General features: G+C 33.8%; 3 protein-coding genes across 4 annotated transcripts; 1 reads left to right on the top strand and 2 right to left on the bottom strand.

The window, feature by feature from the left end:
• The first annotated feature begins 5,470 nt into the window (after positions 1–5,470).
• Positions 5,471–8,130, top strand: LOC108206881 (axial regulator YABBY 1). Its single transcript, XM_017377311.2, has 8 exons — positions 5,471–5,585; positions 5,715–5,832; positions 5,993–6,160; positions 6,569–6,686; positions 7,092–7,140; positions 7,246–7,321; positions 7,722–7,796; positions 7,899–8,130. Exons 2-8 carry the CDS (start codon positions 5,725–5,727, stop codon positions 7,971–7,973), a joined length of 669 nt encoding a protein of 222 aa, XP_017232800.1. The 5' UTR covers positions 5,471–5,585; positions 5,715–5,724; the 3' UTR covers positions 7,974–8,130.
• A 1,274-nt stretch (positions 8,131–9,404) lies between these two features.
• On the bottom strand, positions 9,405–12,904 carry LOC108206763 (probable GABA transporter 2). 2 transcript variants are annotated; one of them, XM_064088453.1, is made up of 7 exons: positions 12,590–12,904; positions 11,931–12,161; positions 11,151–11,248; positions 10,904–11,030; positions 10,570–10,700; positions 10,140–10,376; positions 9,405–10,019 (listed from the first exon to the last, which is right to left on the bottom strand). In XM_064088453.1, the coding sequence occupies exons 1-7, from the start codon at positions 12,687–12,689 to the stop codon at positions 9,642–9,644; spliced, it is 1,302 nt and encodes a 433-aa protein (XP_063944523.1). In that variant the 5' UTR covers positions 12,690–12,904; the 3' UTR covers positions 9,405–9,641. The 2 variants fall into 2 exon arrangements, with proteins under 2 accessions (XP_063944523.1, XP_017232651.1); XM_017377162.2 differs by having other exon boundaries at positions 10,844–11,030; positions 12,590–12,901.
• Positions 12,905–13,775: 871 nt separating this feature from the next.
• LOC108210088 (protein trichome birefringence-like 23) lies at positions 13,776–19,236 on the bottom strand. Its single transcript, XM_017381345.2, has 3 exons — positions 18,818–19,236; positions 17,834–18,111; positions 13,776–14,751 (listed from the first exon to the last, which is right to left on the bottom strand). The coding sequence occupies exons 1-3, from the start codon at positions 19,035–19,037 to the stop codon at positions 13,978–13,980; spliced, it is 1,272 nt and encodes a 423-aa protein (XP_017236834.1). The 5' UTR covers positions 19,038–19,236; the 3' UTR covers positions 13,776–13,977.
• Between the last annotated feature and the right edge of the window lie 3,278 nt (positions 19,237–22,514).

The raw sequence follows: 22,514 nt of genomic DNA, 5'->3' as shown, positions 1-22,514 counted from the left end.
CAAATTAATAACGTGGACCAAAGCCACATAACTAATTCGAGGCCCAGCAATATGTTACACAAAATGATCCACGCTTATAAGTTATGTAATGAGATTAATATTTACTACAGAGTACAGACGTGTGTTTTTGTAACAGAATTACAGCAACATAAGAGTAACCACAACTTTGTTTACTGACCTGGAGAGGTAAATAACTAGATATATAAGGATGGCTATTCGGGCTGGGCTGTTCCCGGTTTTGGCATGGCGGAGATAACTCATAACCAGCAAGTCTGTGAACTGGGCCGTGCCTTGCCCGGTAGAGCCGGTTGGGGCGTTGGGCAGGATGGTTTTAATATTTTTTTATAATCCAATCTTTGTATGCAAATTCCGAAAACTTATCTTCAAATTGTATAAAACTTTAACTAAATTTTAAGCTGTATACCTGTTTTTTTTTTTTTTTTTGATTTTGAATTTGCTTAAAATTTTGTTGTTATTCGAATTATTATAGTAGGCTTATATGAAATATTTTAGAATGTTTAAATGAAAATGGAAATATTATAGAATGTTTAAATGAAACTGAATTATTTTGTTCATTTTTTATTTATATTTCTTTTATAATTATAATGAAAAAACTAAGGGAACTAATTCTTTCAAATCGGTTCAGCATTATTTTTCCCAATTACAACAAATCTTTGTGATTTGTTTTGAATTATATTTTTGTTTAATATTTAGTTGGAAGAACAATTTATTTTTACTTCAATTTCTTTCTATAATTTTGATAAAAATATTTGATTTAATAACTGAAAACAAAATACAAAAAATATAAAAAAACACAACTCGAACCCCCGAGGCCGGCCTGTCACTGTTTTGAACCCCTAAGCCGCGCGCATTTGGCTCGTCCGTTTCAGCAGGTTCGACGAGTCGCGGGACAATATTTTTGCGTGCCCAAAAAATTCCAGTAGACAGGCGTTTGGCCAGCTCTACGGAAACATTTCCCTCTCTAGAGTATCTCTGTTTACTTTCCCGAACTGACCTATTTTGTTCAATTATTTTCAAAATGATCTATTTTTTTCAACTCTTGCCAAACTAACCTAGTTTTTTCATATTCTAATATTTGGTTATAATTATAAATATACAATATTATTAATATATATTTACTGAATTAATATTTTAATATTATATTCAAGCAAGTATTAATGAATTATTATTTTAATTTTAATATTTTAATTTATTATTGAAAATATAATATTAAAATATTAATTCAGTATATATATATTAATAATATTGTATATTTATAATTATAACTAAATATTAGAATATAGAAAAACTAGGTTAGTTTGGGAAGATTCGAAAAAAGTAGATTATTTTGAGAAGAATTGAACAATTAGGTTAGTTTGGGAAAGTGAACGGATATGTAGATTAGACAGGGAAATGCTTCAGCTCTACGCACATGAGACACTCTCTCAGAGAAACTACAGAACATACACAATCTAGATTTAGAAGGTTTTTGATGATCAACGAACCTGACGATCAGAAATTTTTTTGTTACATTTTTAATATTAATTTTTTGTTACATTTTAATGATAGTTTTATTTTATTTTTTTAAAAGATTTTCCCTTACTAAATTTTAATTTAAAAATTCAAAATATAATCTCGAGAGGTATCAGGTCGATCTATGTTTGAAACCTAAGCGTACCTTTCACTAGCTACTTTAGTAAAGATACGTGTACTGTGTCCATAGATATACCGGGAGGCCGGTTTTAACCTCGAAGACAATAAAACCTCGTCCTATATCATAAATTATATTAAATTTTTTGTCCTTGCATTATACTGTCTACCAAAACTACATACAGTAACTACTTTAAGGCCCGGCAACGTGTTGCACAAAATAGAAAAAAATGATCGACGATGTGATTATAAGTTAGGTGTATGAGTATTGAGAGGGGTAGGTCATAGCCTCGATCCTAGGTTGTGTATGAGATTATTAGTACTATAAGTTATTACCCAGCTGTGTTTATGTTACAGAACAAAAGAGAGCGCCATAACACAGCAACATAAAGATCACACAGATCTCCCTCCCTCTCTCCCTCTCTCTCTCTCTCTCGTAAAGATTGATAGATACGGAATCTTGGTCGATCATGCAAAAACAGCAAAAGCATTAAGTCGAGTATATGGTCCTAATATTCACATGCAGAAACATTCAAGTTGCTGCAGCAGCACAGGAGCGAGCTGAGAGCAGGACCACTGTACCAACAGAACACTATGCTTACATTCAAACCGAGCGTACGTATATTTTATATGTGAAATTTCGAATTAACATATGCAATATCGCGCCTTAAGATAATAACAGAGACTATCAAATTTCGATGTTCAATTAGGGTTTCCAGGCCTTATTACTTTATGCATCTCTGGTTTGTCACACTGGCCATGTAATTTAGCTTAAAATATTGTATAACTGTAGTATTATTCTTTCTTGATAAAAGAATGGTACAATCAAGTACCAAGTGATTGCAGCCAACTTTTTCAGAAAAATGTTGACTGCATTCAATTCTGCAAATTAAAGCAAATGCATGCAATTTTAACAGGTGAAGGGGTGGCCTATGTATTCATGCATCAAAAAGCAGGCAGTACTTCATAAATTAACCTCTTATATATCTTATATGTGTAGAGTAATCGGTCCAACAAAATCTTATATTATTCAATATTTCCATCTTCATTAATCGTATATGCAAGACACAGCAGATTAAACCAGATAAGTCAAACACGATGGGGGAAATTGAAAACGAGACCCTTGTTCAAGATCAAGAGAGGGAGAGGTTTTTATCTTCTTAATCTTAATTATATACGACCAGTATCTTTTTATGCAGACCTATATATGCAGCTAATATTTCGTTTCTCTAGGTCCTTTATGGAACTTGAACAACTGGGCACATATTTGTGGGGTTGAGGGTCATGCATGTTGCTGGATTTGCTGTCCGGTGGTCCAGAAGAGCCACATGAACATATAAAACTGATATATTTATGAAACACACCACATGTTTGTCGGATAGGGGCATGCTCTTAGCTAGGGTTATTTAACCAGTACAAAAAGTCAACCTTTTTTACTTAAATTGAATCCATGTTCAGACTACCCTAGAATGGGTTATTCATATACTCTCTCGTTGTAGTGAATTATATATGGGATTTAGACGTGACACCCATTTTAATGTTATAGTATTTTTTTAAGAATTTTTTGTGATTTAAATTTTTATTTAGAAAAAAATGTGAAAATAAATTGTAGAACTGAATTTTGTAGATGTATTAAAATACGTGTTGAGTATTGAAAAAAAGACATATATAAATGAATAAGACTGTGGAAGTAATTAATTAATTACAGGGTACCCCTTAAAAATTTACTGTATAAGTTTGTAAGAAATAGTCAGGTTATGTTGCGGTGTCGATAATATTTTGCTGGCCAAAATAAAGACAGTAAAGTTGAGTTAATAAAAAAGAGCGCCAATAAATCCTTTTTCTTGTAGGGTTATTGCATGACTTCTCAGTACTGAAATAGTAATATCAGAGTCGTTAATTCTCGGTCGGGATAAAGGTGGGTGTACGTATTACAATTTCGCAACCTCTGAATTCTGTACATTTTCCAATTGTCAAATTCATCAAGGCAATCTCTCATGAATTGAACTGTGCAGATGTCTATTCTGTTGTGCACATATAACAAATAATTTTTTGCACTCGAGAGCTGAGCTTGAGTCTTTTACTACAGGACTAGCTAGGAGGTGCAGTCATATATACAATAGCCCGCCATTCCAGGCTTTTCTAATCCCTAGCTAGGGTTTGATATATATTTGAAGCTAGCTAGCTATTGTCTTATTTTTTTATTATTTCTGGAATGAGTGTTGTTAAGAAACCGAGAAGCCAGAAAGGAACTGGAAAAAGGCTTACACAGGCTCTTAAGAGTGAAAACAACAAGTGAATCGCTCCCATGCACAGGTCCCTTTCTTGATACCTCTACCTCTTCGGGAATGCCAACCATACAATTCCATATCCTCTATATCTACCGTTTGTTTCATACAGATTTAAATACATACATGGCTTTGGGGAGCTACAACATACTAGACTAGACTGTTAGAATATAAGATCCTGGAAAGGGTCATTCTCTAACACCTTGAGGTTTTAGAGTAACTGGTTCCTTGACATGGTATCAGAGCGAGGTTGGCAGAGGACTCAGGTTCGATCTCTGCCACCCCCAATATTCTCACAATTTATAGTGGCACGAATGGCAAATTAATGCTCCAAAGATGAGCGCCCGTGATCCACTCTTCGACCCATAAATGGGCTCTCGATATTCTCACAATTTATAGTGGCACGAATGGCAAATTAATGCTCCAAAGATGAGCGCCCGTGATCCACTCTTCGACCCATAAATGGGCTCTCGAGTGAGGGGGAATGTTAGAATATAAGATCCTGGAAAGGGCCATTCTCTAACACCTTGAGGTTTTAGAGTAACTGGTTCCTTGACATAGACCTATCCGGATATAGTATCGGTTGTAACCTTGTCTATTCTATAATTCTATGGTAGACTTGTTTGGCTAACAAAAACTTATTAGCCAGTTGAATTATGGCTTAGTCTTCGTTTGTTTGTTAAGCATGTTTCCTAATTTTTCGGCGAAAATAATAATTCTGAAAATTATTTTATGTGTGTTTTCCATCTCACGAAGATAAAATATGTTTGAGATAGTGAAAAATTAAAATTGAAACTTATGGAAATAATAATAATTTCCATGTGCTTTTCTCCATCCGGGAGAAATAAAATAAAATAAGTTTGGGATAGTGAAAAATTAAAATTGAAACTTATGAAAATAATAATAATTTCCATGTGCTTTACTCCGTCTGGGAGGAATAAAATAAAAATGTTTGAGATAGAGGAAAACGTTATGAATTCATGAAAAATGAATTCTTCTTTTTAAAAGAGAGATAATATTTCTCAAATTGAACATGTTTTCCCCATCTATTTTCTGATAAACAAATTTTTTTCCGATTTAAGATTTGCTGAAAATACATATATTTTTTGATTTAAAATGCAGCACTGCCCTATTTTGATCGGTTTAGGCTCCGGCGGGTGGTCTAGGATCGGTTTGTTAAGCTCATGTTTGTTGTAAATATGGAACCTTTATATATGCTAAATATTTATTTTATCAATATGCTGTTTTTCTTCTACACACATTTCTCATTTCTATTACATAATGAATGAAAATATAACAAATAGATATTTTTCACGTCTTTCCCACCCAAACGCCAATCTTTAATCTCACCCGATACCAACGGAATCGATAACTAAATTTTTAGCCAAAAATACGTGAAACAAAGTTAGAAAGATGTTTTTTCAACAAACAGTGAAGTTTCACCAAAGAGGAGAGTTCACAGTGGCCCGAAAGGAAACGCAGGGCAATAAATAAAAAGCATCTCGAACTGTTAAATCAAAGAGAGAGTCCTATATATGAGGGAGTGTCCCTGTCCTTTTCCCCCACTCTTTCCTCTTTTTTGTGTTAATAATTCTCATATGATCACTTTCTCACAAAACATTCAGAAAGATCATCAGATCCAAGTTGGTTAGTCATTCTATCAATCAATCTCTTGCCCACGTCTACTTGTGTATATATGTACTCGTCACTGATGAGTCAATATTTCAATCAATCAAATCATAACAGAATCAGTCTTATAGTGTTATTATATTACAGGTGAAAAAACATGTCCTCTTCAGCTGCTTTTTCTTCACCGGACCACCAGTACCACCTTTCCCCCAGCTCCGAGAAGCTCTGTTACGTCCATTGTGACTTTTGTGACACGGTCCTCGCGGTACTCAGTATATATAGTCCTTTTTGTGTTAGAATATAATATGATTCTGATAACAGTTTCTCCTTTATTTTTCATGGAGAATGACAACCTTACATTTATCGTCCTAATTAATTTTCACATTTGTCTAATCTACCTTATTAATGTGTTGTTGCAATTGTAGGTGAGTGTTCCTTGCTCTAGTTTGTACATGACTGTTACGGTTCGGTGTGGGCACTGCACCAACCTGCTGTCTGTAAACATGAGAGCCCTGCAGCTTCCGTCCAGTACTAATCAGCTCCACCAGCTCGGACACTCCAATAACTTCTTCTCTCCTCAAATTAACCTTATGGTATGTTTAGAACTGGTCCATTTAAAACTTAAGATATTACTTAAGATGTTAGAGGAAGACTCCAAATAGATTTTATGTTATATTTCAACATACGTAGATTGAATTAGGGTTCATGACTCTGACGTAGTATATAGATCTCATTCTCCAAATTCAGGAATATGCTAGTTAAGTTGTGTGTATTCTCTGAAACCTAATAGAGAAGTGAGGATTCTCAATTCGTCGAATCATTTCGTCTTTGAAGGTCATGTTATTCATGATTATTTTGTGTTCAAAGTTTATATGCTAGACATGGATAATAAAAGGATAAGGTTATAATTTAGAGATACTATCTCTAATTTGCGGATTGGTCTTATCATGTTTTTCTGCTATTACTCCACTTCTTGTTTGCCTTATGGTGCCATTCTGCAGGAGGAAATCCGGAGCTCGCCTTCTAATATGTTTCTCATGAATCAATCAAACCCTAACGAATCTCCCATGCCAGTCCGAGGAGCTGGTGAGCTTCCTCGACTCCCTGCAACTAACAAAGGTATGATTCTTCATATAATCCATTTATCTCAAGTTCGCAACCCTCCCCTTAAGTTTTGTTCAGTAAAAACCACTTCAGATTATTATTCGAGCCATTTCTTCCAAGTTCTTAGTAGAAATCTTACTTGTCAACTTTGATCAGCAAAATGTGTCAAGAACAAAACTGTTAAAAGTAAAATTTTAAATTTCCTCCCTGGGAAATAAGACATAGAGATCCGTATATGACCTGTCTAGATGATGCTAAAGATAATGATGAAGCAATGATAGATAAAAATAAGATGGAGGGGGAGAGAAAGAAGGGGGGTATGTAGGGATAATGAAAGCAGCCGAACATGAGAAAAAGTCATATAAAGCTTGTATGAATGTCTGTCAACTTATTTTGTCCTTTTTATTCATCCATATGCAGCCCCAGAAAAGAGACAAAGAGTCCCCTCTGCTTACAACAGGTTTATCAAGTAAGCATTATCTAACTAATTTTCATATTCGATTAAAATTCTGGGAATGTGACTATACTTGAGATCGAATATTAAAGACTACTGCTGTGATTTTGCTGCATGCAGGGAAGAGATCCAGCGTATTAAAGCTGGCAATCCTGATATTAGTCACAGGGAAGCTTTCAGTGCTGCTGCCAAGAATGTGAGATCCAAGAAACTACATTTAATCAATTAATTTATATATATACAGCTTCTTATATTATATATTTCTCCGTCCTAAATTACTTATCTCGTTCGACTTTTGCATATAATAGCTTCATAAAGTAATTTTTAAATTTCATTGTTATGAATAAAAGTTTGTTATCAAGTTTGTACTTCCAACAAGAAATTTTCAAAAATAAGTTAATGCAGCTTAATGTACATGTAAGTCAAAATGGAAAAGTATTTTGTAGCGGAGTTATATTTTAAATTTTTTAAGTTATTAGTAATTACAGTAATTGTCAGGTTGACTACTAGGGTTTGATTATATCATAGCTTACTTAATTAGGTGGCTAAATTTTAACTTAATCAAGTGCTGATGATCACTAATTTTGTTGCATTAGTGGGCACACTTTCCTCATATTCATTTTGGGCGTTTGCCTGATCAATCCGTGAAGAAACCTAATGTGTGCCAACAGGTACTCTATCTTATCTCACAGTATATATAGTTGTTTGTTAATTTCAGCCTTATTATTATTTAAGGCCACACTTAAGATTCATGTGTTCTGGGTATTGTCTAGGACGGATCAGATGATGCGGCGAAGAATGACGGATTTCGAGCTGCAGCAAGTGTGGGGATTTCTCCATACAACTAATCAAGAACCGGAAATTAATGTGTGTTAATTAGGGCTTGTTGAGTTATGTTTACTCAGTTTCTTTCGACTTGTATGAGTAATTAGGGTTCTTGCATGTTTTCTGTTGTCTCTGTACTGGAAGATATAACAGTTTGTTCGAAAGATGGATTTCAAATTAGTCGCTCGTTCTAGCCTTATATACTTTCTGCGCCTGACTTAAATCATCGACTCGCTAGTTGGATCGGTCATTGTTATGTTGAGTTTGATAATAACGACATTATTTTTAATTCCATTCAGTTTAAATCAGTATTTTTTCCGATACGGGAGGATTCGAACTTCGGAGTATCGGGACCAAAACCCAAAACCCGTTGCAAAAATCGACCGAAAAAGTTCAATATTGGTGCATAACATGGTTGGTAGTAATATTCGATATTTAAATGGGTGAGAAAAATTGTTTTCGTTGTTTTGATGTTAATCAAAAGCAGCAACCGGTTGATTTTAAATGAACTGCGAGTAATTTGTATCCCGTAAAATGTATCTATAATTCCTTGAGTTTGATTGCGCAAAGATACCCAGGTTTCTGATTTTGACTTGTAAGGGCGAATCGGTTTATTGGTATCATTTACGGTACTGTTTACAAAAAAATTACGCCAAAAATGAGTTAGTTGACTTTGAGCACGTACTTTAAATGCATTGACTGTCTATTTCCGAAATTTATTTTTTTATTTTTTTTGTAAATGAAAATTTCATATTTTAATTTTTATTTACAAACATAAAATTTTAAAAATAAATGATATAGTTATGCAGTCAATGAACCTTAAATTGTGTGCTCAAAGTTAACGGGTTCATCTAATTTGGGATGGAGGAAGTATTATCCAATTAAATTTTTATAATTTATTTTAATTAAATTGATTTTACAGAAATATATAAGATCATTTTATAATATTATTATTATATTACTAATTTTTATATTCAACAAGTTATATATACCAAAAATTTTACCTAAACACACAATTAAATGAGGTAAGTTTTCGCTCATAATTAGATTCCCACTTATGAGCAATATGATACAGGAAAGAAAATAATAATAATAATAATAATAATAATAATAATAATAATAATAATAATTATTATTATTATTATTATTATTATTATTATTATTATTATATAAGAATAAACTGTAAAGTAGTATCTGCATCCGTTTTAGCATTTTTGTGATCAGAATTTTAATTTTATAATAAAAATATCCCATTAGCATTTTAGTTTTTATGGTTAAAGAAAACGTCTTAAAAGTAGTTTTCCCCAGCCATTTTTGGCAAATAAGAATAATATTTAGCTATTATATTCTTGATTTGAAACATCAAGGGGCTTAACCGAGTCACAACTCTATAAATTACTTGGTTAACAAGATGAATTGTGACAAATGTAATTGAGCTTGAAATATGCATGAACTGATCATAAATAAATTCCTCATCCTTTTATACAAGAACTGGAGTTAGAACTTAACAGAAACTTAAATCCTTCTATACAAAATCCAAGTACAGAATTTTACAGAACTAATTTTAAGTACAAGAACCAACCTATTTACTATGCTCTGCAGCTTGAATTAGCTAAAACAATATTGCAGAGACTCTGAAGATCAAAAATTACACTAATGAAGTGACAGAGTTACAAGAGGATCTACTCCAACTAATCAGAAAAGGGCTTGAATGTCTTGGCATCAAGAACCAACTGTCGTATTGAAGAGAATGCGCCCAAGAGTCCCACACATGTAAAGACTATCATAATTGTGTTGTTAAACCAATACATGAAGGAAGATCGGGAAGGCTTGAAAGTCATGTTGTATAAAAGCATTGGAAGAATGAAATCTAGAGGAATGAAGCCAACTGCTCCAACTACAGCACTGATGTCTGCAAAAAATGGCAGCATTGCAGCAAAAAGGCCGCATAATAGCATGTAGAGTGAGCGAAGCATGATCCGTGGGATTAAGTTTCTTTTGGAGAACAATCCTTTCTTCACATCAGCAGATTTCTTTTCCATGATCTCGTATGTTACTTGAGAGTAAACCTAGTGATGATAAATCAAATATGTCGGTACTAATTGTCATAAAACTGTATCTTACTTGATAATACAATTTAAAAAAAGGTTGGCGATTTGGATATATAAATAAAGTGGTTAAGAGCTTACCAGGGTAATGGCAAAGAGTTGAAGAATAACAAAGCTAACTGTAAGTGCTATAAGCCATTTTGGAGCCAATGACGGTCCTTCAAAGGGCAGTAAGTTATTCAGAATGTTTGGACTGGATTTGTTCCCGAATACCAAGTAGCCCGAAATTGCAACAGAGCAGAAAGTGACAAAAATTACCAAATAACACAGTGTTAGGCCCTTCACCATCTTCCCAGTGGCTGGTGGCGCCAGTGTTGCCTGTTCAGATTGACATAGTTGCCGTTCATATCGTTAGTAACAATGTACTGAAAGCTTATCTTCTACCTTGTCCTAAATATGAAGTAGGAAACGGGGCCATCAGTAAGAAAACAGTAAGTCAAGTGAAGGTAGATTTTACAATAACTGATACGAACTACATAATAAGTTGCTTTTGATGAGGTGCTGAAATTACCTGTATCTCAGGCAGTATCCCATTTCCAAATATGGCAGCTATTATAGAGATGGAAGTGAATGCACCGAAAAGCTTTGACGATGATGAGTTTGCTAGAGAATAATCCCTCGGAGGTGCATTCTTTGAGGAACCTACAAGATATGACAAAAGATGAAAACACCTATATTTATAAGCTAGGAAATCATCTGAGCAACTTTTTACACCCGAGCCGAATTCAAGTGCTCTGAAATTAACAAGGAAATACAATAATGTGACTGAACACTGAAGAATTTACCTGCATAGATGCAAGCCCCTGTAATAAGAAAAGAGAAGCCTAAGCAGAGAAGAAGTGAACCTAGATTGATATGCCTGAGAGAGTGGAAGGTCGGCATTTGAGAGAGAAGCATCATTACTACTGTCACCATTGCAATGAATTCATACAATTTTATGGATCCGGTCGGAGTGATTAACCTGTAGATGATCTTAAAACAAAGAGTCAGAGAGGACTCGGCTATTACTAGATATATATATAGGCACTCAGTGACCAATTACTCGGCATGATATTTTCTGAGATACGGTAATGAGCTAGAAGGTTCCTATACCTGGAGGCAATTTCCCGCAAGCAAAATGCATCCCACTGATACTGCAAAATTGATTGCCGTTTGTATTGATACAACAAAATAAAACATCCATCCAGACCCTAAAGAAATGAACACATTAACATTATGGTATTAATCTATCTGTTGTTTCTGTAAAGACCCCGGGATATGACAATGCAAAAATACTAATAAAAATAAGCACAAGAACATCTAATCCATCAAAGGTCCATTGACTTCAACAACATATTCTTTTCAAGAAAATGTACGCTAAAAAGCAAACCAAACCAAACATACTCATACCAGTGTTACAGAAATCGGGAATCGGACCTAATCGGTTGAGCTACCGATTTAGGGATTAATCGGAAATCGGGGATTAATCGGAAGGATTAATCGTAGTGAAAATCGGATTTATTTTAATATTAAAATATTATTTAATATTTAGTTATTATTATATTAGCTATTTAGTAACTAATATATTTACTATATTCATAAACACTATAATTATTCATATTTAAAGTAATATAGTATATTAATTTTAATAATTTATCATATATACTTCGATTAAGGAATATATATAAGGATTAATCGGATTTCAAAAATCGAATCGGTGACCGACCTTGCAGGGTATTAATCGGTTAAATCGGGGATTTTTACAACACTGACTCATACAGCTATCTCTTAAAGTGAACTATAATAAATAACACACGATCCATTATCTGAACTGTATTATTGCAATTAAAAATCCAGACTAAGCAACCATTAAGTCAAAATGTGACAACTTACCTAATACATCAGCAGCAAGTTCACGAAATCGGATGTGGCGACGCCCGGAATTTTCACAGTAATCAAGCACAAGTGACATGAGATAGTAAGCATAAAAAGTAACAGCACCCATCACAGTCAAGGAGAAGAATCCCAGCGCCCAGCCCATCCCTCTAAACGCAAACGGCAACGCCAGTACTGTTGGCCCTACTATCGCAGTTGTCAAATGATACCCAGCATGATACCATTCCCCTGCATATCAACTTAAAATTAATGCCTTCGTGTCCATATCATATTGTAAGAATATTGAGGAAGATGGAGAGTCGAATTTAAGACATCCGCCAAACCAGAGCTCTGATACCATGTTGAGAACCGGTTGATGTTAGAGGAAAATCTCAAATGGATCTTATGCGATATTTCAACAAACAATAATACCAAAAATTAATACCATTGCAAATAGCCTAATGAATACTCTCCTTTCACCCGAGAATAACATAAATCTAACATTGCTGGCGAAACCATGATTGTGAAACAGTCGAGACTAAAAAAATATTCAGTTGAGTTTTGGAGGTCAGCCGGGGCTCAAACTTAAATTTTAACTAAAGATACATATAGTAACTAAAAATTTACTTGAAATATGATATCCCCATCAAGCTGAAATCACATAAAATCGCAGGTACCTTTAGATTCAAGAACAAAAGCTGCACCAGCATCATCTCTGAGACTATTATCAGCAACTACTGAACCATTTTCTGGGTTGTTTGCCTTTGCATTTTCCATGAATAATGAGCCAAGGCCTAAGAGTAACTTGCCAGCGTGTTATATGCCTCAAGTCATATATGAATAATTATAATTGGATAATTTGCAAGGGCTGCTGCGGCATATATAAATAAACATAGTGAAAGAGAGTGTGGGTGATTGAGGAGCTGGATGAGTAAAAAAAGGAAATCAAGTCCCCAAAGGCGGCATAGCAGGCCATGCACGGAGGTGCTTTTCAGCAACAACAGATCATCTAGGACTAGACATGTGTATTATTATATTCTCTACGACATGCGTCCAAGTTTATATGCATTTGATTGTTGCAACATATTTTTAAAAACGAAAGCTGACAAAAGACAATCAGCTGTCCTTTTTGTTATCAGAACATAATCAGATGTCATTACAAATTGCTAAGAATCTCATATTAGTTGCAGTTTCCGTTGAACCGAAAAAATTATTATTTTTCAATATAAATTAGAAAAATATTTTGAGGCCTGACTATTGAAAAATCTATTTTGAAATACATTTTATGGTGATTTTAAAGTGACTGGAAGCATATATGATAGTAACATGTTGAGCAATACATTCTCATCTGTTGCGTTAAAGAAATGATTAGACCAAAAAGTTGAAGCAGATAGCGTAACTACTTCATCTAGAATCTGTGGACTCGAACACTAGCCGGAGCTTTATTAGGCCAGGGCAGGGTCCCGCAAATAATATAATTTCCGTAAATTCGTTTCTTAAATTTATATATTTCCGAGAGCACGATTGGATAGTTCTGTGTTATCTTTCGTCTATTGTTTCTCTCATATATAAAAATCAAAAGTTCAGTTTGATTTGTATCACTCTTTCACCCATAGTAGTTGTTAGTTGATATAAGTGGAAAATTAAGTGACCACACTATAAATTCATCTAAATGTAATACAATTACATAAACATGTCTGTATATAATATTAGCCTAAGTTATAGTTTATTACTTCATTATTCCCTCATTTCCCTGCAGTGGCCCTCAACTACAGATAAATTCTAGGCTCCAAACTGGATTGCCAGATGCAGCTCAATATCAGATTGACAAAACACCAATATAATCTTCGAAAAATTCAGATATTAAAACAGAAAGGCTACCTCATCATTGAACTCGAAATGTATTGTAATAAACAACAAGGTAGGTTGACAACCAAGTACAGACAAATTTCATATACTCAACTAGTCGAAAACAAGTTTAGAACAAAGAACCTCATTCTATGAACTGAATCTCTGGTATTCACATGGTGATGAAGGCAGGTCTGTCATTATCTGCCTCATCTACTCAGCCTTTTACAATCATCTCCATTAATACATCGTTCCATGCATCTATAGGCCCGGGCAAACACCAATGCAAGCAGTCGTTAACAATTTTTTCTTTATTATCCTTTGCGAATGGGTGAAAGTGTCTGTATGGACCAGGGTGTCCATCAGGCCTCAGTAATGAAAGAGGAGTCACATCAAGAAGTTTAAGCTTCACTCCAGCTTTAGAAGCCCTGATTTCAGCCTTTGCAAATTCGTCTAATTCAACTTCACGAAGAAGTTTGTTCAACACATTGTACTGGAACTCGCCTTCCTCAGCTGGTTTTGTTCTTTGGCAGTTCCCGCCACTGAACCATTCACCATTCTCAAAGTGATCTGGTGTTGGATTCCTATAAAAGATCATGCCTTTGTGATTAGACTTGATGACATAGTCAAAGACGTTACTGATTACTTTGCGATAAGCATAACGAATACCCAGCTCCGTTAGGTTCCTTTGAGGACAGTAATGGCAGCCCTGTATTGTGTCATTTTCATAGTATATTGCACTTTTGACAAACCATTTTCCTGATGAAAATACTATATAGTCCAAATTATCGTACACACTAGTCCAATGTGAATCAAGTTTGTCAAGTTGCAGCTCAATTTCTGATGTTGAAACACCATTGTAATCTTCAAAAATCTTAGCTTCAGCAAGAAAAGGTGACCACATAAGTGAGAGACTAAAGTTGTAAGAGGAAAAGAGCCATCTTCTGTTTTTGTAATCTGGATCATGGTAAACATGAAGAGGTTGTTCGACCTGAAAGGTTAAAAATGATAAGTTAACCACAAGACCAATGCATATCTATGGTAATAATTGTCATCTAGGAAGCATGAGTGCGGGTGCGGGGGTGTGGGTGCGCGGTACGTGGATACGGGAATTCGTCAAATTCCAAAATATGGGGATACGGGTGCGGGGGGATACGGCAAATATTAAAATATTAAATATATTATATATATATATATATATATAGAGTTTTACTCTAATACAAACCTCCTTATTCTACAAACTAAAAACCCACCTCAAATATCACTAAATTTTAAAGCACATATCACTAATATCTACACCTCCCTCTTCATCTTCCCAACCATCTCCATCTTCACCCACCTCCATCTCCGCCACCGCCTCCTTCACCTCCACCACTGCCGCCTCCTCTCCTCCGCTTCCTTCACCTCCACCGCCATCTTTCAATTGCAACCCCAATTGTATTCCACAGCTCCGGTGATAATACACCGCCTAAAACCACAGCCTTATCAAATTGTCTCCCTCCTCCGCCATCTCAGCCGCCCGTGTCTCCCTCCTCCGCCATCTCAGCCACCTCCTCTGCCACCTGCCTCCTCTACCGACCCTCCTCTTCCGTGCCCCGCCCACTCCATGCTCTCGCCCTTCAATATCCACCACCTCCACTATCTCCATCATCGTTATTATCAGCGGAATGGCTAACAAGCACAGATCTGAAGGTTTCAGTAAATTCTGGAGATTTTCACCATTTTTTGCAACACATATCACTAATTTCTAAAGCGAAAATCACTAACTTGTACGGCACAAATCACTAATTTGCAAAGCGAAAATCACTAACTAATACAGTAGTAACCACGATTTATGTAATTAAATAAGCAACTTTACTGATTAGTTATTCACTAAATGAAATAGCAATCATGGCTTCAATATTCAAGACATAACGACATATGAAGAAAGCAATTAACTATAAGAGAATCATGCTTAATTAAGTATCTGGGGAGGAGAGAGAGGAAGTATGCGTGATGACGCAGTGACAATAGTGGATGATGGACGGTGGCAGCTACGGCAAGGAAGGAATGTTATGATAAGGTCGCGTGATGATGAGTAGCAGGGGAGATGAGAAAGAGAAAGGGACAGAGATGTGAAAGAAGAGGGACGTGGATGCAAGTCTGTATGTATATGTAGTTAGAGAAAGGTAACTGGTGGGGGTGGGTGTATTGGTAAATATGTGGTTTTTAGTTTTTATTTTAAGAGTAGTTTGTATTTGATCATGAGCCTATATATATATATATATATATATATATATATATATATATATATATATATATAAAATTCATAAGATGCATTTAAGTAGGACAAAATAGTGGAATAACTAAATTAGTCATCCTTAAGTCTTGACAATTAAAATACATAAATAACTATTACAATATAAGTGATTCAATGATTTTGACCAACTAATTTTAAGTTTTTTTTTTTTAAAAAAAAAGTTGTTAAAAATTACGATTTGTGCCACTCCCGCACCCCCATCCCCGCACCCCCGCGTATCCCCGTCACTGCCTCCACCGATACGCCACGTGGCGTATCCCGTGCGTATCCCGCCGCACCCCGCCGCACCCCGCCGCACCCCCGCACCCCCAAGTATCCCCTACGCAGTTCTTCACCCAGATGAAGTATCCCTGCTTTCTAGATTGTCATGCTTGACTACAGGCTGAGCTAGTAACACCTCACGACAGGAAGTATGACTAACTTGCACCACAAAATATAATCGCATCTGCAGGCAAAAAAAATTATGCTGCAAGGTGATGTGGACAATAGTTGTATGTGTGAGCAACTGCGCGCACTCACTGTTATGTATATATTTTATACTTCATGTTTGTTGCATGCCAACATCCTTTAAGTTTATAGGATAAACAACTTGAGCATCTCAAATTTGATGCATGTTCCGAGTATGTTACATGAACAACTGCTTAAGCAAGCACCTGGTAGCTTTCTAAAACATGTTAATGGCATAGTATACGACGGGCGACACATGTTCTGGTTTGATTGATAATGACACACCTGAAACGAAATTGTCTTGCGGCTTGAATTTAAAATAATGGAAAGGGTTGCTCGCCTTTGATTATACTGAAGTCACAATAAAGCAGAATGATTACTCTTTTTTAAAGGTGAACCCTCTTTAGACTCTTTCAATGTATTCTGAAACTTACAATTGACCTAACCATCAAACACAAGGACTTGCTTTCATAATAACCCATCATTTGCTTTCCACTCTGTACAATAAGTCAATAACCTACTATAAGCTCCTTGTACTACAAAATTATAAAGAGGTGAAAGTGATCCTGAAACTGTCGTACTAGAGAATCTAGAGCCTTTTCGCAGCCACCTCTGGTTCTTGGAATATTATGACCAGAAAAACATTAAAATGCAAAACAAGGGGAGTATCAAACCCTGTTATTTAGGTTCAGGCCAAAAGAACTATGTCATATAGGTGCTTTAACAAGAAATCATCAAATTCTGAATTATTTACATTCAACTGACATGAAAATAGGGGCCCAATTGCACTACCGACATAGCATATGTGCATGAGTATATGTATTTCTTTTTTTTTCGAGAATAGAGTATTTGTATTTTTTGTAAATTGTAATTGACGTAACCAAAATAAATGGCTCGCAGTCTAGCCTTATGTTAAAAACTGGCAAGTTTACGTCAAAAAAGATATACTTGTACATGTTGATTAAATATATGGTATGAGCTCTAAAAGTAAAACATGAGATCAGAAAGGTAACTAAGAAACAGAGTATCTGTCCTGCATAATGGAGATACGAAATTGAAATGGGAGAACCGGAGAAGCAAACAAAATAGGCCATGTCTTGTTAAGAAGCTTGACTCTAGCAGATACCATGGTCATCGGATGACGTCTTAACACTATGGTCAACTGAACAATTTACTGGTCAATCAGACTAGCAAACAAAGAAGAATCATATCATATAGAGTACTTCCATGATTCTATATCAGCATGATCATGGTTACTATAGTAATAGAGATAAATCATCTTAAACTAACATTTACTCGACCATAAATGACAATATATGGATTTTACCTTTGACAGAATACAAAGCAACGACTGAACATGATTTCGCGATATTGAATCACCGATTAGTGCCCAGGCTTTATTCCTCATCATTTCAAGAAACTTTTTGGCATCGAATTGGGGCAACTCACAATCCTTTGGCTTCCACCTCCAGTAAAGATACTCTGTATCAGGCCTCCCATTCTTCATACAATTTTGATGACTTTCAATAAACTGGCAACTCTCATTTGTGTATCTTGGACCCTCCGGGTTCCGAATCCAATTCCCAACCATAAGATTACAGCTTCCTATATTAATCAAATTTCACGAAAATCAAATGCATTTCAGTACGCAGGACAATCAAACACTGCAATCCTAATCTCATACATAACCAAATACTTCCCCAAAACAAGCCAACATTAAACCAAGCAAAACTTGAATCAGAAATAGTCAAAAACTAAATCTTGAGTAAGCAATTACAGATCACATCTTCCTCCATTTTCTAAAAGATCATCATAATCAAATACATTAATACACTCCTATCACATACATACGCAAACAATTTCAACTAAAAACACAACGAATCAACATCAATTCAATCAAAATTAGAAGCAAAAGCTACAGATTCAAAACCCCACAAATAAAACCTAAATCATGATTACACAACAAAATTCACATATTTCTACATTAGCCAAAAACCACTAAAATTAACTTCATTGTGCTGAACACATTCATAACCAAACAAATTCAACAAAAACACCACAAACCAACATCAATTCAATCAAAATTAGAATCACAAGCTACAAACTAAAAACCCACAAATAAAATCTAAATCTTGATTACACAACCAAATTCACACATCCCTACATTATCAAGAAAAACCCATCTAAACAACTTCATTGTCCTAAAAACATCAAACCAACCAAAACACAAACCAAGTCCCCCAAACTCCAAAACCCACAAATAAATATCAAATCTCTATTTACCCCCAGATATAAGTCCAATCTTTAGTACCTTCATGGTAAAATTGCTCAATAATCTCAGGCACATTCACAGACCCTTGAGTTTCAGACCTCTCAACAAAAGGGGTTTCTGGAACATCAAGATATTGAGTGGATCGAGGTGAGATAAGCCTGAAAGCAACACCCACGAAGAGAAAAGCAACAGCTAATTTAACCACAAAGTGATTGTTCTTGCGCAAGAAATTACTCCATGTTTTTAAGTTCAACTTCATTTCTTTCCCAACCCAATCTCTCTTTCAATATAATAATTATAAATGCAGGCTTTATAAAGAAGTGAATCTATGATTAAATAGTTTTATGGAGTAGTATATTTTAGGGGATGAGCCGCCGACAGGAACTGTGGGATGTGAGATGTGTGACATGTATACTTACGGTAATAATTTATTTTTATGGGGAACTCAGTTCTATGTGCACAATTCAGGATAATACTAAACAAAGAAATACTATGAGTATTTGATTTTTAAAAATTAAAGAAATATTTAAATTCAAACAATAATGCCTTCAATAATTCACGTGACTCACATTTTTATTTGACTTGGTAGTTCTTTTCCAAGTATTTAATTTGAATAGTTTAATTTTCAAATCAATTTCCACTTTTCAAATTTTAAATTGGAGTCTCCGATTAATCAAGTTTAAACTCGAATTTAAGTCTGGATTTCTTAATCACCGGTTTATCGTATTTTTCTTCTACTCGATTTGATTGCGGTTCGGTTGACTTGAGTTCAAGTTTACTTATTTTAGCCGATTAGAATATCTGATCTGAATATAAATTATTCAATTTAATATTAAAAAATAATTATTATATAAATATTTATTATAAATATACAATATTCAAGTTTTAGAGAAATCAATTTACATTATATTTAAATGAAATAAATAATTCTAATACATTAATTAATATATAAATAATGTAAAACTTGATTTTCTGTAAAGAAATTTTCTTAACACGCGCACATACTTATTGTTTGGTCAGCCACAAAATTAGTCAAAAACGGAGTTTGTTTTAATTTTTTATATATGTTATTGGTAGTTCTTGATTGGTGGATATGTTTTAGTGTGTGTTTGATCTTCTACATTATAAGTTTTAGTTTTTAAAATTGTTTTTACTTGCATATGCGAATAGATTATTGATTTGTTATGATTTGAATATCAAATGTTTTAATTATGGTATAATTTTATATATTATACATGTATATATGTTGGTGTGTAATAATTGTGGGTATAAGAAGGAATTAAATTCTTCGGTTATAAATTAGATGGAATTAAATATTTGTGTAAATGCGATTTTATATTTACATATACATATTAGGTCATGTTTTTGAATAGAGGTCTGTTTAGGAAGTGTTTTTATGTGCATTTATTCGACTTAAATGGTATATTAAATTTGTTGATATATTAATTATTGATTAGAATTTATTAGGTGCCATAACCGATGGCTTTTATTTAGGTCTTGATTATGTTCAAGGAATTTGTACTATTTTTTGGATGGCCATAAATGGTGGCGTATATTTTTGGACCATTATGGGTTGGCACGATTATTGTCTCAGATTAATAATTAGAATCTATTAGTTCTTATATTTTGTGATGCTAATGATAACCTTTGTTGACTAATTGGATAATTAAAAATAAACTTATGTTCATTGGGATTTAAATATTATTTAATTTTTAATAAAAAAATTTTAAAGATAAGGATTAATTCTTTTCATTCCTTTCCTAACAAAAAAACTTAAATTTTTTGTTTATGTATTTTTGTCATCATAAGAAAAGATTAGTATTTATTATGATTTCTTTAATATTGGGTGTCTAATCAAAGTTCTTACTTTGGTTAGACATTATAATTTTTCACAATTGTATCATATTTTTATAACTTCTAATATTTTAATTTTTGAATAAGTTGTTATATTATTATATTTTTGTCATAAGTGGGTTTTGTTTCCCCCCACATTTTTTACTTAATTTATCATTCTTATGTTTTTTTTTTACTTAGCTTTGATTTTCAGGAATTTGGAAAGAGACTTTAGATTTTTTTTCATCAGACTTTAAAGTCTTATTATCTACACGTCCGGAGATATATTTGTGTATCTTTCGGTTAGATGATACAACTCATTTACGAGTATGTACATCCTGCAAAAAAAAAAAAGACACACACACACTAACAACTACTCCCTCCGTCCCCCTCAATTGTTTACATTGGAGTGGGACACGGAGACCAAGATAATGTGTAAAAAATGAGTAAAATTAGATGAAAAGTGGGTAAAGTGGTGGGATTTAGTGGGTGTAATAGTAGTTTTTATTGTTAAATATGAGATAGTAGGGGAAGATAGTGGAGTGTAATGATGAGAAAAATTTACTATTTATAGCAACGTAAAGAGATGAGAAGGACATACCAAAACAGTAACAGTAAAGAAATGAGAGGGACAGGGGAGTATCTTTTTTATTAGATATCTCAAATTTCATTTATGGTAATGACTTGCACAAAATAATTGTTAGAATCTTTCATTTAACTTAGTGATTAGTCTGTACATGAACATACAGAAACATTCTTTTATAAAATATAAGATACGTATAATTATATGCTCATTCAAATAATTCAAAATATCCAATTTTTATATAAAATATTTTAACTCGAAATTCTAATTTAAATTTATGATTTCAAATTAAATCCGTATCGAATTTCCGAGATGGACGGACCACCGACTGATTCAGTACATTTCCCGTTTAGTATTATAATTTTGGGAAAACAGTTTTTTTTTTTTGCCATCCAACTTATTATTTGTTTAGAAACCCACCACTGAATTATAATTTTTTTCTTTTTTGTCACTAATGTTAGGTTCAGACTTTTTTTTGTCACTAACGTCAGGTTCGGATTTGATTATTAACACTATGTTATTTTTTTAGTATTATTAAAATATAGTGTTAATCTGCAATATAATGACGATCTGATATGTGTTTATATCTTTATGTAGTGTCCTAGATAGTTTACCTTGGAGGACGAGAGTTGGACACGCATTTTGAGACTCCAAAAAATTTCAAAAATTATTTTATTTTATTTTTTCTAAATAAAATTTAATGTTGGTTTTTTTTCCTTAAAAAAACGTTGGATTTTTTTTTTGTCACTAACGTTATGTTTTGATTTGATTATTAACAATATGTTATTTTTTTAGCATTATAAAAACATAGTGGTAGCCTGCAATATTATGGTAATATGATACGTGTCTATAACATTATATACAGTCATCTATATGTCTCTTAGCTAGTTTACCTTGAAGTACGAGAGTTTAACAGGCATTTCAAGAACCTAAAAAATTTTGTTTTATGAATTATTTTAATACTCCACAAAAATATAGTATCACTTGACTTTATAGTTCTTTACCACTACTGGTCAGATATTTCAAGGTTCCCACTTTTTATAAATATAGTTCCATAAGTTAATTTTGAGATTTCCTTTTTGAGTAAAAAAAATCTGTACTCTCGTCCTCTAAGATAAACTACCTAGGACACATATGGAGTATTACATATAAAGATATAGACACAGATCACTATTATATTGCAGACTACTGAAAAATAGATTTCCAAAAAATATCGTTTAGATGGTCGGAAAATTTAATAAAAGTCTGATTTTAATTAAATATAATAAAATTTTCTAAAATGTCCCTTCAAAAGTTAACGGGAACGGCAGAAGATAACGG

This window comes from Daucus carota, chromosome 2 (assembly GCF_001625215.2).
Source record: "Daucus carota subsp. sativus chromosome 2, DH1 v3.0, whole genome shotgun sequence".
Taxonomy (NCBI): Eukaryota; Viridiplantae; Streptophyta; class Magnoliopsida; order Apiales; family Apiaceae; genus Daucus; species Daucus carota.
Note: the sequence above shows the minus strand (reverse complement) of the source record. Positions and strands in the feature narration are given on the sequence as shown.

Bases quoted from the DNA above. Each gene is read 5' to 3' on its own strand.
- LOC108206881 (XM_017377311.2), top strand. From the start codon at position 5,725: ATGTCCTCTTCAGCTGCTTTTTCTTCACCGGACCACCAGTACCACCTT. The intron at 7,141-7,245 runs GTAAGCATTATC...TGCTGCATGCAG, and splicing joins GCTTACAACAGGTTTATCAA to GGAAGAGATCCAGCGTATTA. The intron at 7,322-7,721 runs GTGAGATCCAAG...TTGTTGCATTAG, and splicing joins TCAGTGCTGCTGCCAAGAAT to TGGGCACACTTTCCTCATAT.
- LOC108206763 (XM_017377162.2), bottom strand. From the start codon at position 12,689: ATGGAAAATGCAAAGGCAAACAACCCAGAAAATGGTTCAGTAGTTGCT. The intron at 11,031-11,150 runs GTATAGGAACCT...CTTTGTTTTAAG, and splicing joins TTGCGGGAAATTGCCTCCAG to ATCATCTACAGGTTAATCAC. The intron at 10,377-10,569 runs GTAATTTCAGCA...CAATCTGAACAG, and splicing joins GGATACTGCCTGAGATACAG to GCAACACTGGCGCCACCAGC.
- LOC108210088 (XM_017381345.2), bottom strand. From the start codon at position 19,037: ATGAAGTTGAACTTAAAAACATGGAGTAATTTCTTGCGCAAGAACAAT. The intron at 18,112-18,817 runs GTACTAAAGATT...TGATTAATATAG, and splicing joins TGAGCAATTTTACCATGAAG to GAAGCTGTAATCTTATGGTT. The intron at 14,752-17,833 runs GTAAAATCCATA...TTAACCTTTCAG, and splicing joins TGCTTTGTATTCTGTCAAAG to GTCGAACAACCTCTTCATGT.